The sequence below is a fragment of the Corvus kubaryi genome, unplaced genomic scaffold (assembly GCF_017639235.1).
Source record: "Corvus kubaryi isolate FWS band 111438036 unplaced genomic scaffold, C.kubaryi_AGA036_p1.0 69, whole genome shotgun sequence".
NCBI classification, from domain to species: Eukaryota; Metazoa; Chordata; class Aves; order Passeriformes; family Corvidae; genus Corvus; species Corvus kubaryi.
Genome location: NW_024582057.1, coordinates 10,445,663 through 10,468,335, shown reverse-complemented (window position 1 = coordinate 10,468,335; position 22,673 = coordinate 10,445,663). Strand labels below are relative to the sequence as shown.

Sequence of the window (22,673 nt, the reverse complement as noted above, 5' to 3'; positions counted from 1 at the left end):
ATACAAAAAGCTGGTTGAAAATTGTATTTTCCTGCTCTATGCTGGCCTCCAAGGAAATAAAGAGAAAATTGCTTCCTTTCTTTGGGGGTGGAGAGTTATTTAAAAACAGAGTTTAGCAAGGTTTGGCTTTTTCTTTCATATATTTGCAGTATTGCATACACCAAACTTATTTCCAGCAATTAGTTCATACCACTGCTAGCATGAGGGTCTGAGCACAGGTCCACTGTTATTTGGTCCCAGAAGCACCCTGAAGAGTCGATTTGTACTTTAACAGTAGCAAGACAGCTACAGGGAGCTCCCATGGCAACACAGGGGCAGTATTAGCAGCATTAATCATGAATTCTGCTAAACTCACACCAAAATGAACAAGTTTGCTTCCTTTTGCTTCCCAGAAAAGGAGATGGATTTATATTTCGAGAAACAGACTCTTACCCATATTTCTATTACATAAAGGAATTGCCTGTTTTCCTTTTAAGTACAATTTTCCGAAGAAAAACACTGGAAAACTGTGTATGCACACACAATGCACGTAAGGTAGGAAGAAACTAGGTCTGCTAGAGAAAACATCTTGATTTGTGAGAAGTTTTTTCATCTCCACATGCCCTACTCAGATATTCCAAAATGCAGAGCTGAAGACATCTGCTTTGGACCAGGAGCCATAGGACACTAAGCCCAGGAACTCCTGAGGACTGGGACACACCTGCAGACTGGCCAGTCCAGGCTGTACTGCCAGGAGTGAGGTGCCTTGGCTTGGTATGTGCTGCCCTCATGATTCCAGCTCACTGTCTAGGTTTCCTGTAGTGTTCAGCAGTTTTCTGCCCACTTGATGGGGGGTTTTTTTTGCCTTTATCCTGCCCTGCTTTTACTGCAGCCTGCTGGGCTGTCAGATGCAAACAGTCCAGCAAAACAGCAGGGAAGTCCCAGTTCAAAAAGAGGCTGAGGATGAAGCTACATGAACCAAAGAAAATCTCACATAAAACCTCACAGAAGCAAAACCAGTGGAGGGTACACTGAGCTCCCTCAGCTATGGCAAAGCAGGCTGAGCCCTCTACAAAACAGGCTTGTGTATAGGTGTCATCAAGCACTCCGCGTTCTGATGCTGCAGGAGGCTGTGCCTTCACTCACAAACTCCTCTGGGCTTGCACCCCAGGGCCGACCATCAGCCCATGAGGAGCCAGAGAGCAGTTCTGTATTCTCTTTCTGATGAAGGGTCAAACCAGTAGCCAAATGGGTAATAATACATGTTGCCCCCAGGACACAAGGCTGCCGTAACAAAATCTTTCCAAGAGGATTGCATGACCAGGCCTGAGGGAAAGCAGAGCACAGGTGAAGAAACTGATGAGAAGGCTGTCATCCCAGAGCAGACTCTGTGCCCTTCTGGCCATCCAAGGAGAACATTAATTTCTCTGTGACAAACTGGACAAGCGAAGTCCTGCCTGTTGGCATTGCCTTTGGAGGTATGAACCGTCGATGGCAATAATGAGAAGAAAGACAATTCACTGAGCTGCCTACAACCTGCTTGCACTGAACAGAGCATAAGAAGTTTGTCAGCATTAGAAACATTCTGTCAATATTTCCATAAACACTTAACTCAGAGAAGTTAAAAAGGATTGTCAGTAGATGAAAGAACTTGAACATTGGTGCATGTAACTAGAAATGTAAGCCTGACACCTGCATACATCAGTGACACAGCAGTCTTGAAAACGCCCTCTTCCCCTGCACACAGTCACAGCTGCACTTGTATGGAGCAGGAAGGACATATACAAAGAACATTTCAAGAGAACTCTTTTGAACAGCTTTTCTTTTATATGTTAACTTTATGAAAATATCTGGGATTGTAACAATGGAGTAGCTGAAATGTATTGACCTGTGCAAGTGCCAAGTTCCACTTCAATAATTTTCTCTTTACTTCTAAGCTATGTAACCTTCTAGAAGGTTAAACCTTCTGATGCGCCACCATAGAGAGAACAGTCACTTCTTAAGAAGATACTTATTATTCAAATAGAAATTCAAACTCCCAAGATACTCAGAGAGACTCAAATCTCCAAAAGAGATGATCCTTGGCAATTAAGAATCTGTAAAGTTAGTGTCTAAACAAAGCAACAATGTGCTTGACAGACACAAAGCAAGTCCAAAATGAACGGAGTAGTTTCTGATGTTTGCTTTGGTGTGCTCAGTTTTTTGTGTGGTTCTTTGGTTTGCTGATTTTTTTTAACCATCAGAAGGAAAATATGAAGCAGGCACAGCAGGGTGCAGTCAAATGTCCTCCTTTAAGAAAATACACATTGCCTAACAGATGAGGGCAAAATAGCTTTCCTTATTGTGCACCTGGGAGTCAGCTCAATACTCATCTTTTTTGAAATCTCTCACAACATTTGCATCATGACTTGAAGTCAAATCCTGAGGTTTGTACTAAAGATGCTGAGAATCAAGGAAACTGACAGATGTAAAATTCAGCGATCACAGATCAACCCTTACACATCAAGTGTCTTTAAAAGTCCAGCAGATCAGCCACCACAGACACCAAGATAATTTGTTTTATTCTGTTTTCCTGGTTTTTTTCTACAACTTATTTTCAATTTTATCACAGATGTCATAGTTTTATAGCAGCAGTTAGGCACAAAGAGTGAAATGTTGGCACTGTCTATATCTGAAAAGACCTAATCTGTTACCAAATACCTTCTTGAGAGCAGGGTGGAGTTAAAACCTCAGGGCTGAAGTAATTTTTGCCTGTTTTCTCTAATGTACCTTGACAAACAATCCAATAAAATAGAAAGTCATTACCTCATTGATTGTGAGCAACAACCCGAGACTCAAGACATCTTAAGAAACAGAGCAGGCTACAAGAATGGGGCACATGAAAGAGGAACAGTTTGAACAATTTAATTACTCATGATTCTCTAACCCCACTGACATTTCAGTAAGACAGTGTTTATTACATTATGTATGTGAAATAATAAAATTTTATTCTTTTTTTAAAAAGCTTACTCTTAAATAAATTACAAAAGGGAAAAACAACAGTGAAGAGTCAGAATTTTTCATTGAGAAAAGCTGTTTACATTTCCACAGCAGCTACAAGGATGCAAATGAGACAAGTGAGCCCCTGGAAAGCCTGCAGGGTTGTACTGTGAAGCTAGAAAGGAGTCTTTGAACTTGTGAACTTATCATGTTTCTGTACATATAGTTTTCCGCCTCTGGAAGTCTTCCTAAAAATTAAGTCTCCTCTGGAACTAAGTTTTAGAAGCATGAATAGCCTCCTGTCAACAAAGAGAGAAAGTTTTCAATTCTATGATTAGAAAAGAAAACTGACTGATGTGATCTGCCCAATTTTGCAGTAGCTTCCTTAGGCATACCCTACCACCTTTTCTTTACAAACCACACAAAGCAAATCATACTTACTAAAATGGAATAGAAGTTAGTGAAGATCAACAGGTGAGATAGTTAAAAACAGCTCAGTTTCCACCAGAATCTTTCACTTAAGCTTTATGTTTTACCTACCTTTCAAAAAATTGTCTTCAAAGAACTGGGATGTAACTTGCTGTGGATAATTTACCCCAGCACCCCAAACAATCAGTGGTGTTAAAGTTTCTGAGGGATGACCAGCTCCATGGGATCCTAAGACACACCAAACAAAAAAAAAAAAAAGTATGAACTTTAAGACGTGTTGTAAAAATAAACAAAACCTACATGCAATAAAAATATGCACACATGTACTAAGTCTTGTTACAGACATACCAAAAGCCTGTTACAGACAACCTATTCCAGCTTCCTTCATAGCTTATTTTTATGTCACTAACAATAAAGGCTAAATTCCACGTTTTAAGTTGGGAAATCAGTTAAGTCAAGACTGTAAAGATAGAACTTTAAATATTAAAACCCCAAATATTTAACATACAGAAACTAAAGCCATAATATTTTGAAAGCCTCAACGTATAGAGGAGTTACCTGCTCAAAACATGTGCATGTGTTTATCCTGAGCATCTCAGTGAAACCAGGAATGGCTAATTTCAGTAGAATTAGGCACATGTGAAAAAAATATACAGAACTGATCTCTGAATAACAATTAGACTTCCACTTCAAAACCATTGCAACTGTCATCCTTTCCACAGTGATAGAAGCTCATTTTTAAGGTTTTAAAGTCTAGTAGCACATTCCTTAAAAATTGATAAAACATTACTTTCTTCCCTAGGGAAATTGATTCCCTCCGGATTAACATATCGGCCACCAAAAGCAGGAAGGTTGAAAACTCTGACATCTCAGCAGCAGTTGTACCAAAGCAGGAGCTACACAAGCTTGAAAGAAATGATGGTCATTGAACCCAGTGGGTGAGGTACAAGAATAGTGAGATAACCCAGCCTCAAAGGGAAGGACTTTGTTATACAAGCCCTATGTGGGTCACTGCATGGTCTACAAGATTACACATCTTCCTTGTATTTGCATAGCCACACGCTCTTCCCTGTCTATAAATATATATTTTAATGAACACAAAGGACAGAGAAAGCACACTGTTGTACAGCCTCAAGGCTATTCCCAATTTCATACCCAGTTCTGTCCTTAAAACAATCACTGTGGCAGAGCTGAGGAGCCAACTTTGATTACTTTAAACAGCCCAAAGCTTAAGAACACACTGGTCTGGGAATTAGATTTCTGATGTTCCTGGGTGGGCACACTCTGGGTTCAGAACACAGCAACAACTGCTCTTCTTTGCAGAACTTGAGGAAAAAAGCTTAGGGAGAGAGCACTTCCTCCATCTTCCAGGGAGCAGGGATTATTTCTTATATCAGTTATATTCTTACTACTGCAGGAGGAAGGTGATATTTTGGTGAGTTTACATTTTAGCCAAGCCACCAGCTCCATCAGCATTTCACTGAGATTCTGCCTCTATGAATACTTTAAGGCAGATACAGCTGAGAGAGGCAGCTGTATCCACTCCCTCCCTGTTATACAAAACAAGGTTTCAGACTGATCTGAATAAAAAGAAGGGAAGAAAAATAATTATTTTCAGCTGGGTCAGTTCCAGGTCCACTCCCCAGCACCCTCCAAACAGACCTTTTCAGGGGAAAGGGGGAAAAAAGGTGCTGCTGTTTAGCTCTCTGTTCCATGGTCCAGCATACCACAGAGTAGTACTTGTGCCAGGATGGCAGCAGGAACAAGAGGCCAAGGTGAAGGTGGGTGTGGAACACCCTGTGTTGATGGTCAGCAATTCCATCTGACAACAACTGAAGGCAAAATCATGGGGTCAGACTGAGAAAGTAAGTGATTTCATTGGCTTTTGCCAGCAACCACAATGTCCATGTCTAATTCACATCATATTCTTTTCCCTAATAGGTCCCCCCTGTCCTTCCACTGTTTAATTTGTTTTAAAGCTGGTGTACATCCCATTCTGCAAATAACCACTGAAAGGCGGCAGCAGGGGCTGATACTACCAACCAGCTCAAATACCAAACCAGCTCCTGAACTGTCCTTCAGACAGCTCACAATGGGCCTGAGTAGTACCTCTGAGTTTGCTCTTGGATTCACTAAAGTCAGCTTCAAAGTTATTAACATTTCTGGCAAAAGATCAAGCTTTTTCTTCAAGACAGAAAGAGGTGACAGAAAACTGTGACAGACCAGTGGTTCTCAAAGCCTGAAGAAGCTACTCCTATCACCTTTTATTCCCTCTTCAAAGGATCCAGTACATAAGGAGAACACTCCTGCAGCTCACTCTGGAAGTGAAGAAGGCCAACAACACCCCAGGCAGTGTTAACAGAAGCATGGTATGGGGAAGGGATTATCCTCCTCTAGTTAGTACCTGTGAGACAACCTCTAGACACTGAATCCAGTTTTGGGCTCCTCTGGTACTGGAAAGACACCCATCATCTGGAATGGTCTCAGTGAGGAGCACTCGCCCTGTGAGAAGCGGCTAAGGGACTGGGAAGAAATAGCCTGGAGAAGAAATAGCTTTGGGGAGGACATACCAGAGCATCCTACCTGTAGCCCACTGTGAGGGGGTTTGAGAGGGGATGGAGCCAGGGGGTCACTGTGGTGCAAGGTGGGAGGATGACAGACATAATTTGAAACAAAGGAAATTCAGATTGCAGATAAAGAAAACCCTTCCGCCCCCATGAGGGCAGGCAAGCAGCAGAGCAGGCTGCCCAAAAGGGTTGGCTCCATCCCTTTGAGGTTTTAAAGGCCCTGCTGAATAAAGCCCTAGCATCTGTGTCTGACTCCAATGCTAATCCTGCCTTGAGCAGGTGGTTGGACCTCTTAAGATCCCTATGATCGTATATATAAAAATACATATACACACCCCCCTTCCCTATAAAAAAACTATGAAATAATTTCTTGAAATATACAAAAAAGTATAGCAGAATTAAAATTTTATTGCAAGTGGCAGTCAGCTCAACAGTAAATAATAGTCAAAGTGGACTATTTTGCAAATGAGCAGATGGTAATTAGGCTGGTTTTGAATAAATATACAAATATTTTTGTCATCTCTGATGACAGAAGAAGTCTGCATCCCTTCAACTGAAAAACTTCAGAATTTCATACACTGAGTAAGATGCTGACTGTTGTTTCACCACAACCATGCCTGGAGCAGCCTTGGTTCAAAGGTATCATAGTAGCTGCAAACACACAGCATTGGAAAAGAGATTTATCACTTTCACTGGCTGCACACAAGGACAGGAATGTTCTTAAGATTCTTGAAAAAATAAGAAAGAACTAGGGAAAAAATGTCTAAATGAGTTTACCACTGTAAACTCTTCTCATCTGCCCTCAAAGCATTTGGCCACTGAGGCCATGCCCTTCCCAAGTGCCCTCTGTGGGTATCAGCACAGTTGGCCCCTGCCTCACTCTCCTCTCTGTACTCTCAGCTCCTCCACCTGTCTCCAGCAGCAGTCTCCTCCAGAAAGATAACACAGCAGTCCCATCCTTTCTGCTGTGCTTAGAAGGCCAAAATAAGCAAAACGATTCTCCACCCCCACTACAACCTCTCCCTGTAAAGTTTTTCACCGGCTCCTGAACAGATTTCCCACATTTTCGAGGTGCTTTAGAGAACCAAAATGAGAACTGTATCTCCCAGAGGAGATGGAACAAGACCAAATTTGCTGCTGGCAGCCAAATAACACCATCTCTTCCTGCTTGAGGTGGTTTTCTGCAGAGATCTTTCTATCCCTAGTAGCAGTCACTGAGGAAGTAAAGCTTTACCTCAGTGTCTTTTTTCTGTCCAGAGATCGAATGTAGCTGTCACAGCAATTTGCATAGATTTTCATATACAAGCAACACTTAGGTTACCAAATCAAAGCAAGGGGTACAGTGCTTCTCATGGGACAGCTCTCTAATCATACAGCAGATGCCCATAAACTCAACTGACTTAACATTTAAAAAGACTCACCCCAATCTGTCATTCCATGGTCAGAAGTTAAAATAAATGCAGTCTTTCCATCATTTCCATAGAAATCGTCAATCAGTGAAGCAATTTCTTTCACACCCTCATCAACTTGTTTAATATTCTCCTGGTATTCCCTTGAAAAATAGGAAAAAAATGTTACATTCAAGGTGGCTCTCACATTTGGTATAAAGCAAGTTATCCATGATCATAAAGCCCAGTCCTTCAAGTACAGACAGCTTTAAACTCAAATGAATATCAAGCTAAAAAAAGGCTTCCTAGATGTAAAATCTTTCCTGCTTTAAGTCTTACTGAGATATTAAGTCATTGCAGCACAGTCTGCAGATTACTGAAACCACAGTTTCAAACAGATTTGTATTTCAAATCTGACCTATCCTAGACATAAGACTATAATTTTACTACTCACAGCTGTCAGGCAAGTTAAGCAGAATGCCAAAACTAAGGAATTCTGGAAAACTCAAACACCTTAAAAGGTAAGTTGCAAAAATTGCTTTAAACTAGTAACTAAATAGCAAAGAAAGATCTCACCAGGCGGCCAGTGTTTTGAGCTGATTAATAGATCAGGACAGACCCTAGTTTTGTGGAATAGAGGCTAAATAAAAAATTTGTGTATTTTTAGAAAAAATGACCATGATTAACTTTCAGACAACTAATTTCCTATCTGTTGCTAAAGTCAATTTTAAAACTCTGTCTTCAAAACAATCATAATAAATCATCATTAGACATACAGCAAGTATGAACTTCAGAACGATGTAGGAAATCAGAGAATTTTAAAAGTATGCAGGCATCAAGAGAAAGATGTAAAATCCTGCAAAGCAGGATGTGAAGAAATGAAAAGGAAGTTCTCAAATAACGCACTTTAAGACTGGTGATCGGAGCTGTTAATTGAAACCCTTCTCTTTGTTTAAGCGTAATAAGGAAAGCCAAAACATAACACCAGAATTTGCAGCCATTATTGCTGAGCTTACTGTTGTCCATAAACTCAACAATACCACTTCAGCAGTGGGGTATGTGAAAACTGTATCCATTTTATGTTTAAAACTGCATTTCCTACATATCCTTTAGATTATGTGTTGGCTATAACTAAGACAATCTGCTAAAAATCAGACTTGAGTACAGGAATATGACCAGGCATACTGTACAGAGCAAAAATCTGTCATTTCTGCAGATGGGACCTTAAAAACTAAAATAACCCCAAAAGTTCAGAATGTAGATAATCATGGTGACATATATGACCCCCAACACTACAAGCTGTGTTTCTGGTTTGATAAATTTCACTGTTAAAAAAGTTACTATACACATTTAAAACTAGTAAGAAAGATATACTTAATATCTCAACTACCTTGAGTCTGGCCGATGAGCATGTCCATTGGTGTCTATGCCTAGCAAATGCAGGAACAGAACCACTTTCTCTTCATTCAGTGCAGAGAACAATGTTTGATTACTTCTGGAAGAATTAAAGAAGCTCTGTATGGAATAAGCCATTAATATATTAATCTGAGTAAAATGAAAGAAGATAAGCATCTTATAAAAACTAAAACACTGCTGTTTCCATGTCAAAATGCTAGTAGTTATTAGAGTTTAAAAAGAGGAAAAATAATGACTTCCCAATTTACTGCTTGGAGGACAACTGCTATCAGTATGGTCATCCAAATTTTCAGCTTATCTAAGACAACATTTAAGTTGAGGTGTTCTTCTGTTGTTTGCGGGGCTTTTTTTTCTTGGGTTTTTATCTGTTGGTTTGTTTTGGTTTTGTACAGGGTTTTTCTGAGTTTGCATAGGAAGAAATACATCATCCCTTCTTTGCTCCTGTATAAACAAATTGATGGACCATTCCTGAGTTCCTGAGACCATTTATGGCTCTATATTTCTACTGATTTACTGAATTTAAACTGGAAGCAAAGGTCTCAAATACACTTGCTTTGGAAGCAGGTTCTGCAGGACTGAGATACCAAGCTACAACTTGTTTGCAGAAACTAAATTAAAACAGAACAAAGCATGACATGCTTTGCAAATACATGAACTACAGAACACATATCTGCCTTGCACATGGCCTACTTAAGCATCCCTGAGGCAGATGCCATGGGAGGATTTTCCCCTCAGATTGAATGAGTCTTGACATGGCTATTCTGTGTTAGACCAGCCACATTACAGCAATGCAAAATGCAGGCAGACAGCTATTCCAGAATCAGCTCCTTAGTAACAGCACTGCCCAAGGAAACAAAGTTGGGTAGGGTTTTAGTTCAAAGAGCATCAGGAGAACCTTTCAGTACACTAACGTAAGTGGGAGTGTCTTTGAACTTCATGCAAGAGTCCAGGGAAAATGCTGGTAGAGGCAGGGAACCATTTCTGCCACCAAAGGACAGGGCAGTCCACCACACAGCCGTGATAATGATGGAGCTCTTAAAATCTAAAGCTCATACCTTGTGTAAACAAAAGTCACTGTACCCAGAGGAAGACCAAAGTGGCAATGAGGATATCACAGGGAGCTGTGCCAGGAAACCATGGCAGTATGCAATTCCACTTTTCTAACTCCCTGAGTACACACAAGCCGCACGGACTAATATTTGCATGCTCTCAGCTTCAGCTCTTGTCTAAACAAAATCATGACCAAAGTCCAGAGATATTTTAAATAAAGATACAAGAACGAAATCCAATTACATTAAATAGCAATATAATTATTTTTAAGGAGATTTTCATTTCCCACAGAGATCTGTCCACCTGCACGTATTTGACCACAGACTGAGGAAGCTTTCCAGAGCACACCAGTAATTTGCAGGATACAACAAAACTCTGTTTCCTTAATTTTAATTAAATAAAAGGAAATCAAAACAAAGTATATCAAAACAGACAAGCAGGAAACTCCCAAAATTAAATCCTAAACTGTAGATCAATATTAGAAGGCACACGTTTTTCTATCACAGAAAGATTAAGCAAAAGAAACCATTCAGAGGAAGGCAAGGCCTGAGCTTCTCTTCTCCCACCAGACAAGTCCCTACAACATTTCAAAAGCATCCCACTTTCCCAGTCCCAGCCACCTCATAAGCCAGAGCAGCAGCAGTCGTAAGAGTTTGCCCAAATTCTGGCCAATTACAAACAAGATGACTAAAGGAAGATGAGTGCAACCTAAGATGCAATGTCTTTTCCCAGAGCAAACAGTAAACTTTATCCCATAAAACTTAAAAAAAAAATCATAAAAAACAACAGGAAGCTCATCACAAGGAGTGATGGCTGATAAAGGTGGTGAGTTGGCAAGCAGAATACCAAACACACTAAGGGCAAAAAACACTTCACCTTCCTCTGGATATTGCTAAACTGTTTGTCCAGAACTATCCTTGTATCTCCTGATAAAGGCCACTTCTTTTTGGTCCTCAGTGTTCACAAAACTTGAGTCCTACCTCTACTCAACACTAGTTTCCAACCCGTCACTATATTTTAACTATATCTTCCTGTCTCACTTTTTTATTTTTGCTTCCCTTTTATTTCCTCTATTCAGTGACATTACCTCCACTGTATACGTAAGCTGAATCTCACCAAGAAGTTTCAGGGACAGCAGTAAAGAACTAAGAGGCTGAGAGCACTCACTTTTTCCAGTCTCAAGGAAAAGCAGCTAAGGAGAGGTCCCATTGTTGCATACAACCATCTACCATGAGGGTGAAGGGAACCTCAATCCTCTGATGGAGCCAGACTGATCAGAGGGCCTCAGAGATGAGACAAGGGGAAACTCACAATTTGGAATGTGGGAAATTGCAGTAAGACAAAGAGACTTTTAAAAATTATTTGGTAAACCATAACTATAGCCAAATATTGGAACAGCTGCTTAAAAGGTTTGTCTGTAGATGCTCAAATCTTGACTGGGCAAGGCCTGAGCATGTTGCTGTAACTGAACCTCCTTCATGCAGAGAGCTGGACTCGAAGACCACTACAGCTGCCTTCCAAACTTCTTTTTAAACGACTCTGGCAACTTTTGTTTGATTTTCTGGCAACTAACAACAAAATAATGCACTGGTTATAACTGATATGCAGGTTGATGAGATGAACAGTAAGTTCCACATTAAAACATTTACAGCAAGCTGTGAACTTAATTATAATGTAATACTAATTAAACTACTACAACAGAATTTTAGTTATGACTGTGTGAAATCTTGATCTAATCATCTCCCTCCTCAGATGGGAGAAAGCAAAGAAAAAATAAAGACTACTTAGAAGGTCTAAAAAATGATTTACGGATGTCTGAACAAAACATGAACTTGAAAATGTTAAACATCTAAGTAGTTGGGAACCTTTTGTTCCCTCAGAGTCTTCCATGGAAGCATGATTCTTTAGTAGAGCTGATAAACTGTTGCTGACTGCATGTACTAGAGAGACCAAACAAACTTTTTCCTTTCACAAAGCTCCTTAATCTAGGACAACTTAATTTAATTGGCTGCTTAAAGCTGTGCACATTGATTTGTGCTGATGGGAGAGTTGTAATAGTTACGCCAGTTTTCGGACGTAAAACAAAAGTACAAAGGCAGGACAAGGCAGGTTTAGATCCATCGAGCATGATCATGCACAAGACACCAACACATTTAAAAGAAATCAACCATTGTACTGTTAATGAGAGCAGAGCTATCTGCATTGAAATCCACTGGCACAAATCAACATCCGGTCACAGCACTGTCTGCAGAGCTTCAAAGTTTAACATAATTCAGTTCTGGACTCCGTCCACTACCCTGCACAGAAGGGACAGTCTGAAGGCTTGGATGGCCTTTTTCCAGCAGAAAGGGGACAAAGGAAGAATGGAATACTGTGTTCAAAATGAGAAAAGAATAAAGGAAAAAAAACCCACAATTTTTGGCCATCTGCATCTACATGTCCCTTTCAGTGAGAAGACATTAACTGAACATTTTGAGCATATTCTACCCTTTGATCATAATAAATTGTGGTTAGGCCATTACTGGAACTCATCTGCAAGACTGAGTTCCTGGAGTTTTAAACTTTTTACCCAAAAAGAATGAGTTGAATCTTCCAAAACTATTTTCCACTAATATTTTTAAAAATCAGAAATGCATCAAGAAAACCTTTTTTTTTCCCATTAGTTGATCTAGACTCCCAGTATTTTGCTCCTAAGTTTCTTAGCACAGTCTCAAACTATGATTTAGGTAAAGGTTATTTAACTGAGAATCACTGAGCCACACCACAGTAGATTAAACGCCATTCCTTAATAATTTTAAATGCTTCTTAGAAAAACCCAACAAACATACCAAAAAAACCCCAAACAACCCAAAAACAAACAAAAAAACCCCCCAGTCAATCAATTCCATGCCCATGTGGAACTCCAAACAACTCCCAAGTTATTACTGCACATTAAAATTGCTGAGTTTTCATGCTGCTGAAGATAAAAAATCCATACAGCCTAGTCTATGGTATATTTTCTGTCCCTAGAAAGGGTTAGGATCACCTTGTATCACAAGGAGACATGACAAGAACTATCAAGTGTTTGTCTTGAACTATCAAGAGCTATCATTTTTCTTCTAGTCATGATTTACGCAAATATACAAATAAAAAATAGTCAGTTTCCCATCTCCTGACAAATTTACCAGTAGCTGGCATTTTTAAAGACAACAAGCAATTCGCACAAAAAGAGTGCCAGCACTAGCAGCCCAAACATGAATTAGCCATTCTTCATTTTATCCCCATTGTTTTTTGGGGCAGAAGAAGGTACAAGTGACCCTCACAATGCTTGGGACCAGCGGATTACACAGCAGAGAGGAAGTACATTTGGTGTCTTTTGCTTCCTAAAGAGACAGAAATCCAGGGACCACGTTGCCCAATATGAGTTAAACAATATATTGTTAAATACTCGAGATAAAACATAAAGGAGGAAAAAAAAGAGTAGGCAAAGCAAAATTTAGATTCCAGCATACTGCCATTCCTATGTATATATAATCTCACTAGCATAGCTGCAAGTTGTTCAAGCTATAATAGCAGAGTGACCTCGGTTTCAATAAGCCTCAAGTTTCACACTCCTGAAGCAATTGTTGATGTGTAGTTGAAGAGATGGTTAATGGAATGTGTGGCTTATGCCAGTCAATCAAGTCCTATCCATTCACAGTATGGAATTCCAGATGGGCAAAATAAGTCTTAAAAATAATGGTGCTGGCTCCAAGGAAAAAGTAATCAGTAATGACATGTATTTTAAATATATCATTACAGCTTGAAAGGATAAATGCCATTAGGTGTTCTGAAGCAAAAGAAAGGTAGTACCACCCTCACATACTTGTGCAGCTCCAAATGACAGCAGGGTGCAACTTCATGACAGCAGCTATTCAAGTGTAACTGACAGCCTAATTTGATTTGTATTATTCATATGCATTACAACACACAACATGGCACAAGTGCACATTCAGAGAGAGGATGGCACTTAGAAAAAAACATCTTTTCACTTGCAAACTCAGAAAATCACTTCCTTTGAAAATTAGCAAACTACAATGAACTTTTGCACCCTATGTCACTGTTTAAAGCAGAACCACCCTTCACTTCCTGAATAGATGATGATTTGGTTTATTGATTTATTTTGTTTTATTTTTTGTTTGATTTGATTTATGCTGGTTAGCTATACTAATGCATACAGCCCAGAGACCTTGTGAAAAATGTTTTAAGTCTTAAACTCCATTAACACTGTTATGAAATCCAGAAAGTAACTCACTTAATTGCTTCAGTGATACAGATATTTATATACCAATGCCCACGACCAGCATTTCTTAACCCAGAATAAGTGAGGCAGCATGGAATAACATAAATATAGGAATTAATGAATAATCAGAAATCATGTGCCTTAGACTATTAACACTTATGGTGACAGTGTCACAGAAAACAACAGTCATGAACCAGCACTGACCCAAGTCAGCTGAGCACAGAACCACATCAACAAATTCTACAGCTCTATGGCCTACCCTGTCTCCATACCCTCGTCCCCCAAAACAAACTGTGACTCCTCTGGCAGCCACAGCATAGTGTGAACCACAGTGGAAAATTCGGAGCCAGCTACATCTATCAAGAAAAGCCACACTGAACTATTATAGTCAGGGTACAAGCTTGACAAAAAAAGTAAATAATATTGTCCATTTTGCTTTCATAAGGAAGACTTATCATTTCTGCCATGCTGCAATACCTGTTGTAAAGTCCTTAACTAATTGCATTCAAGATCTTAAAGGGGTCTGTAGTACTCCAGGATGGGTTTCACATTATAGGCAAACAAAACAAAGAAAAGCCAAGAATGTTTTTAAAGGGTACTTTTATTCATGTTAGTTTTTTAATTAGTATTGAATGACAAATACTTCCTTTAAGCATCCATTACACTTGTCATGAAAGTTGATTCAAGAAATTTTTACTTATGACCCCAAGTGATAGGTCTTTCAAAACTTTCTTACTTTCTAATTCTATGATAAAGCATTTACGTGTTCTATGATAAAGTTAACATGCAACTGTGCTTTTTATAAACAGGTAGCACAAAAAGATTCTCTGCTTACCTTAACATGATCAAAAACCCATATGTCAAGCTTGGCTGCATCTTCTGCTCCAAAGTCTTCACTTTCTGCTGCATAACAAAATGTATAAACATGATCTCCAGTAGCACCTGCAGAAACAATATAGATAGCATACAAGATACAAGGTTTTTTGCTTTTCTCATAGTCAAAAATACTTTCATGCACAGGAGTACCAAGAATCTACCAAGAATGATGATCCTGAAAGAAGTCAAAGAAATTTTCTCCTTATTTTAAACTTTCCCATAATTAATCTTTTTTTGAAGCCTGGATACCATTTTACCTCATTAGCTTATCAGCACCTCAGAGGAATGAGGAACAATGTTATCCAGTATGCTCAGGCGAGGAAATAAAATATGGAAAAGCAGATAGGTGAAACCTAAACCCCAGTTTAAGCAAATTCAACAGAATTTGGTTTTGAAACAAAGAATTTCACTGAGAAACTTCCAACCAGGGAAGATACATATTCATAGTCTCATTTGAACACAGTTTTGGGGGCAGGCTGTTTAAGAAAAATATGCTCCGCTTTTGGTACTTCAATTGAATCATAGAAGACAATGCCTTATCAATGAGATCTTTTCCACAAGAAAACATCATATATCACATATAACAAAGGCATCAGGAGGGTTACTGTATATCAATTCTAGCTATCAAAAGCCCAGGGGACAACTTCAGGGAGACAATATTCAAACTCTCCATCTTTTATAAAACAAGCATCCAAAACAGAAAAGGAGGAACTACTGGACTATGTTCAAGTCACAAAGTACAACACAAGGGCCACTGATGTGCAAACACATCATCTGGATAAGGTGACTTCATTATCTATTGACTGTCAAGGGAGCAGAGAAGGGAGCAGGCAGGGGGAAGACAAAGACTGGCAAGAAATTAAACTTCAGAAGTCCTGAAAAGATTTGAAGCTAGGTGAAGTTTAATTAAACAATTCAGTCAATGGCAGAGCTGTTACAGCTCAGGGGTGCCATTTATACTGTGACTATGTAAACTCCCAGAGGGGAAAATGTTCTTCGATCAGTTGATGGCCAGGGAGAATATATCTGATTTGCTGGATGTACAATTATATAGTGCAGTTCTGTAAGCTTCCAGGCTTGTGAATGAACTAACATCCTAGCATAAGGGAGCTACTTAGCCAAGATTATGTGGAAACCCACACAGAGGGTTGCAGGTATTTCAGGCCAGGAAGATGAAAGCTGGCACAGATTTTCTGGTGCAGCTCTCCCCTACACCCCGGAGATGTTACTACTACTTATAACACAGAACACTCACTGCAGTTCTCAGTCTAAAAGAAAAGGAAAAAAATACTGCCAGGCATTAAAAGTGAATTCAGGAGCTCCAATTGGGGGATAAATCAGTTCAAAAGAAGAAACAAGTCCTGTCCATCACTGCCAGGATGACTGATAGTCTAAGAGGATAGAATGCTGTAGTGTTTTTCCACAGCGTCACAGCAAACCTGAGAAGTCCTTCCTTGAGAAGTGCCACACCAAAGAAGCCAAATGACAGCACACAGTTAGCAGACAAAGCAAAGGAACACATCTACCACTTACCCATTTCTAATTTCTACCAAAGCACTGCTATGAAGAGAAACAGTGGCAAAATGAAGTCATACCAGGAAAGTTTTGAAGTGGCTGCATAGCTTATAAAATAACTGTTTCTTTATTCTTTGGGGGTTTTTTAGTAAGAAATTCTATTACACAAGATTTTATGAAGTATTACTTTAGTTCTGTTGTTTGAGGGGGCAGGCAACAGTATGACAATGCTTTTTTAAAGTCTGGGAATGAGGAAGCAAAGATGGGATGGATAGGGAAGTAGAAGAAAGCTAGGGATGAAAACATCTTTTAGAGGCAAGCACAGAGCTCTGCTGGGTTTGATGATGCCATTACACTATGGGAAATAACTGGAGGTGCCAGAAACTTCCAAACAAGATACCACCTATTGCTTTTGCTCTCTTCTCTGCCACTATATCTCGGCATCAATATTCAAATATTAGGATCAGGGATCAAGTTACCACACTCTTACAATAAGATTTACGTCCCGCTGAAAGTTAATGTCTTGCTCTGGTAGGGGGCAGTTCCTGTGTCAGACAAGCCTGCCATGGGTCAGAGTCCAGACCAGCAGGAGAATTTGCTAGCAAATTTTGCAGGCACAAAAGAAGGGGAAAAAGAATAAATGCAGAAAGACAGTCAGACACTGAGCAGGACAGAGTGTGGCCATCAGAGAGCTGTCATCAAATCCAGCCATGCGAGGGATATGAGAAATTCTGCACTGTTTAACAACAAGGAACTAAACCAGAAGACAGAGAGGCCTGTCTGTCCAGAATAACCCTGACAATGGTTTTTCCCAGTTGTTCCCATGGTTTTGATGATACCCATCTTCATACTCAAGTTAAAAAAATGACCCTAGCCTTTCTGGAAGCTTCCAAAAAAGAGAGGGGAAGCCCACAAAGCAAATGGCAATCTGGGTGCAACAGACTAGTATCTTCTTCCCTTCAGAGAAGCAACAGTCTCAGCTCCTTTCTCAGCATGACATTTAATACTCTGGAATATACTCCAACCCCGACTGCTGACAGAACAGTACAGGGTTGGATTTTTCAGGTCAAACCTCAAATCCTGGCAAGTCTAGAAGAGAAACTCAAAGTTTTAAGGAGTACTCTGGAAACAAAATAGGCATTTTTAAACCACATTACTTTTAGATCATTTCAAGGTTATAATCTAAAAACATCATAGAAAATAAGTTTAAAATTAGCACTGTGAATTTGTGCATCTTAAGTGAGTTTAACTATTAGAAACAAATACCTTTTATTATTTTTATATACTCAAGATACAAACGTACTTCAGACATTTTCTCAGACTGAAATACTAATCACACAGTCATTAAAACTTTGACAAATTTAGATTTCACGTATACCTATTTTCATATTTTAAAAAATCTGTGAGCATTTTTCTTTACTTCCTTACAGGACTCTCAACTATTTTCTTGAAATACCTATTTTATTACAACAAAAGTACCAGGAGAAAATAGACAGTGACAGGAAACAAAGGATTTTCCTATCCTTCCCAAAACACGGCCGGTGTCATATAGTCTTTATGCAACATCCAATGCAAGTGGTGAAACATTAAAATTCAGAACATTTTGGCATGATAAAATATACACAAGAAGAGTCCTGCGGCCTCACTAATTTGCAACATGAAAAGAAAGGGGCACATGGCTTAATTTCTCTCTATGTCCTTCTTGGCTTTTTTGTAAAAGTAAAGATAAAGAATGAACACTTGATTCCTTTCCCTTCTGTATTAGAAAACTTGGCCTCTTTGAAAGAAAGGGAACTCTTTTTCTAACTAAATGAAGTTAATCTGTCTTTCTATCATGAGAAACCATGATTCATGTTCTGACACAGCATCTCCTTCACAGATACACGGCTGCACTTTAACTTTGCCAACTTTGGGAAGTTTTCCTCCCCCCTGCAAAAGGAAGCTGCATTGTTGATACCACTCAGAACAAGCCATATAGAGAGTATTATCCTTGCACATCTCTTCAGATAACATCAAAGCTGCTCCCAAGTCCTCTGCTTATCATCTTACTCAAACAAAACCAGTAGAAGGACAGGGCTCTGGGAAATTCTTAAATTCCCCAAATATTTTCCCAAGAACATATTCCTAAAAACACAAATAATCTGTGCAAGGGCAACTACCTTTCCCCTCTCCCCAGCCACCATCACACTATTTCTAAATACAAACGGCAATCTGAGGTCGTGGGAAATTACCATGAGATATTTTTACAGCTCATCATAAATTTATGAGGCTTAAGCAAAGAACAGAAAATAGGGGCGTGGGGGGGAATGTCAGGATGTGAGGGGGAAGACACATGAGTTCAGAAAAAGTTCAAGAATCATCATGAGAAAGATGATGTATATTTTTTCTAAACCAATGTTACATTCCACTCCTCCCCTGCCTACCCCATTTTTCTTATTTGTCAATACCAATGCCTAGAGCAGAGCAGCAGCATATGCCCTTAGCTTGTCCCCTTTCACTTCAGTCTGTTTATTCTGAGATTATGTGAAAGGGTGTATATGCACTCATTCTTCCAAGAAAACAACAATATTAAACTTGGAGAACCTTTAAACGTTTGAAGTGTCGCTCAGCAATCTCTGCATGCTCAAACACCAATTGCACTGGGCTGACAAGACTTTAACAAACTGCACACCACGGGCAATAGACCTCAGCTTCAGGAATAGTACCAGGAAGTTCTTGCATTCAGTTCTTTCCCTACATATTAATGTTCTGAGTAGAAGTAGGATAACCCACAATAAGCTACTTCTCCAGCTCCGACACTGAAAAAGCATGGCTGCAGTTCTATCTCCCAACTCACTGGGAGCTGCAGACATACAAAGAAAAATCCCAGCCACAGGCTTGCAAAACAAGAGCTTCAAACCTCAACAAAAAAAAAAACACTAGGTCCTTATAACTAAAGGTGTGTTTCTTTAGTATACTGACAGAATTAGCTAAGGTCTATTTAAATGAATGAGTAATAAATAGGGATATCCTCATCAAAAGCTTGCTTCCTTTCCTCCACCCCATCTTCATTTCACAAACTAGAAATCAAGTATACAGAAATACACAAACTGAAAATACTCACCTTCTTCTCTAACTCAAAAAATCTAAGTCTCTCTTTTACTACCTATGTGTTAAAGATTCATAAAATTAAGTCTTACCTTTTGCAAACATTGGCAAAATATCTGGGCTTCCCCAGCTCCAGGTATATTTACTTTCATTGAAAACAGAGTCAAATTCTACTGGATTCTCCTTCCATCCTGTTAAATAAATATTTAAATAAGCATTTAAATGGCATTGCCAGAAGCTCTCACTGACTGTTAAAATTGATAGTCCATGCAAAATGTTGTAGGGTTTTTTTATAAGTTTCCCCTATATTATTTCACAATGAACTCCAATTTGTGAATCTTGATTTTAATTCCATTTCAACATCTGTTATAATTAGCTCCCCGTTCATTGAGAAGTTAACCGAATACCTAGGCCAATCTCATTATGCAGGGTTTCAAACAGGCAAAGCACACAGCTGGTTTACCTTCTAAACAGCTAAAATTTTCCTGAATTCTGCATCTCCTGTTGTCTGAACTCAGCTCTTGGCATTTCGGGCAGTAAGGTACACACCTGTACATTTTCAGAAGTCATGTCACACTTCCTCACAACAAAACCTTCAAGATTTTCTGTTTCCACGAAAAGGCAATTGACAGAAATAGAGAGATGCTCTTAACTAGGTATTCCTGCCCATCCTGCATTTGTAGTGGTTGTCAGAAGGAAGAACCTTTTCATTAGGAACATGGACAAGACCAAGTAATTCCTCTCACCTTCCCTGTCCAAAACCAACACACATGACTAGTGTTGAGGCCAGTAAACGTCGGGGAAAGCAGAGGAGCGCACAAAAGACCAAGTCAGTAATTTGAAGGGTTGTTCCATATAATTAAGCCCCAAGCACTCAGTAACAGCTCTGGACAAAACACATGCTTGGGGCTTCTGCTTTATTTTGGTCTCCAACTCAAGCCAGCAATGGTTCAGCTGAGATACTGCAGCTCATTTCTTGTTTGAAACATCTACTTAGCCATACCCTAGAGTATCCCAAATGATAATTGAAAACTCTGTTACATGAAGAGGTGAGGCCGTAAGATACTTCTGCTTTTAGGCTCAGGGTGCTAAATTCAACCATGTTACAAAATATTAATTTATGTAAGCTATTTTCCTAGCTATCAATATTAGAAGTAGGAAATCCATCCAAAATTACTGTTTTCTAAATGATCTTGGCATATAAACTACAATGCAGGTATTTATCAATAATCACCCAGAAGCCCAGCACATCACTGAAACACCTTACTTTGGAGGACAACATTCAAAGCTTTAGGACCAGCTTACCTTTAGCAACTGCACTGACATCTTCATAAAATCCAGCTATAAGTGCCACGTGCCCCGGCCTGGATTCTGTTGGGACCCGAGTGTGAGAGATTCCCCAGCTGCCATTATTCTCTAGAATACTCCTGAAAACAGGATTCAAGGCAGTTAACGTTCATGACTTGTTGAACTACAACAAATTGCAGATAAAACGAGTGACCGGTAGATGTGAGGCAGGAAATGAAAAAAAACCCCCTAGACTAAAACAGATTTTCACTACCACCTGCTGTGCAGTAAAACAAGCAGAAGATTAACCTGCAAGTAGTTCTATATTATAACACTGCACAGAGAACATTACTATTGTGGCCCATCAGCACTGCAAACAGATGAGTTCAGCTGGTGTTCTAATACATGTAAAATTAACATATTGTTTTTTTTCTGCTCCCTTCCTCTTTAGCTTCCTTTTTTTTCCCCAACAGATTGTTTCTGCCTGGCGTTACTCTTCTTTGTTCTTTCCATTTAGTCTGGAAATGTCTAGTTCAATCTTATCTTACTCTTTAAATACACTCCATTATAATTAGCTCTTGTGACCAGGTCTGCTTTTATCTGTGCTGAATCTTAGAAGAAACACCAAGAGAATTCGAACCCCACATAAATCTAAGGTGAAAATAATCTTGGCAACAAGAAGAAATTTAAGTAAACCTTGCATCTTTTTCAATTACACTAAAGTGAAGGAGAATACCTGCTCACCATATACACAGAAATACATCAAGTGTCTAGGGTTTATACATATACAATAAATAGTTACAACAGATAAAAAGCAAAGAAAACAGAGGACAAAGCCCAAGCATAAGAAACAGCCTCATAAACTATTCTCATCTGCCTAAGATCTGAACAGCTGGAGCCTGTCAGGAAGCAAGACGTGAGCATTACCATACGCTGTTTTCTTGTCTCCACCTTCTGGAAAGAGAAAGATTCACTGCTCGCTGTCAGAGCAAGAGGAGAAAGAAAACAAAACACAACAGGACATATCTTACAGTGATTTTTAGGAAAAACCAGCAGAATCTTCTGAACACATTCAAAGCAGTTTTTAACAGTCAAGTTACCAGGAAATTATAATTTTGTTGTTCATGATATCAGCTACCAAATTTGCTATGTTTATGTGTTTTAGCCCAAGTAAATTCTAAGTTCATGCCTTTAAACAACCTAAAACTTCAGGCTCCACTCCAAGCTTGCAGCATTCACTGTTTGTTTGTTGGGGGTTTTTTAAACTCATTTTAGACCTCACATTCTCAGACTTACTTGAAAGTTCACAGAACTACCTGGAATAGCCCAAATATTACAGTGTATAAAAGCATATAGAGACACAGCACTCTAACATGTTATTCCTAACTCTCATCTCAGCTAGGAGATACAGTAAGTCGTACTGAAAAAATTCATTTGAAAAAGAATTTATGTATTATTTAAAGCGGTTTCTTATTTTTCTCACTATAGGCTGATCAGGATTGTATTGCACTAACAGTCATGGAAGACTTAAAACAAAAATAAAACACTTGCAGCTCTCCTCAGACTTCATTGTAACAACAGGTAGGAAATTGTTTTAATTAGAATTGGATTACTTTTGAATTGGAAAGTAACTCTTTACCTTTGTTTGTCAAAAGTAGGATGACTTCAGGATCTGAAGTCAACAACATCACACACCAGGCAGAAAAAATGACATATAAAGATGTCATTTACCCATTCAAAATTCATTTAGATGAATACTTTGAATGACTTTAAGGCCTTTTACTCATAAGAACCACTGAAAAAAATTAATTTCCATGACAGTATAAACATTAGCTACCC

The 22,673-nt window shown here is 39.1% G+C and overlaps 1 protein-coding gene across 1 annotated transcript in view; it reads right to left on the bottom strand.

Moving 5' to 3' along the window:
- The window catches only part of PIGN (phosphatidylinositol glycan anchor biosynthesis class N), a 105,471-nt gene that overhangs the window by 66,809 nt on the left and 15,989 nt on the right, over positions 1-22,673 (bottom strand). The window contains exons 3-8 of the mRNA XM_042049014.1: positions 20,853-20,974; positions 19,640-19,738; positions 14,905-15,011; positions 8,733-8,857; positions 7,376-7,506; positions 3,499-3,615 (exon numbers count right to left, since the gene is read on the bottom strand). Coding sequence (XP_041904948.1) covers positions 3,499-3,615; positions 7,376-7,506; positions 8,733-8,857; positions 14,905-15,011; positions 19,640-19,738; positions 20,853-20,974 — 701 coding nt within the window. The remainder of the gene's footprint in view (positions 1-3,498; positions 3,616-7,375; positions 7,507-8,732; positions 8,858-14,904; positions 15,012-19,639; positions 19,739-20,852; positions 20,975-22,673) is intronic.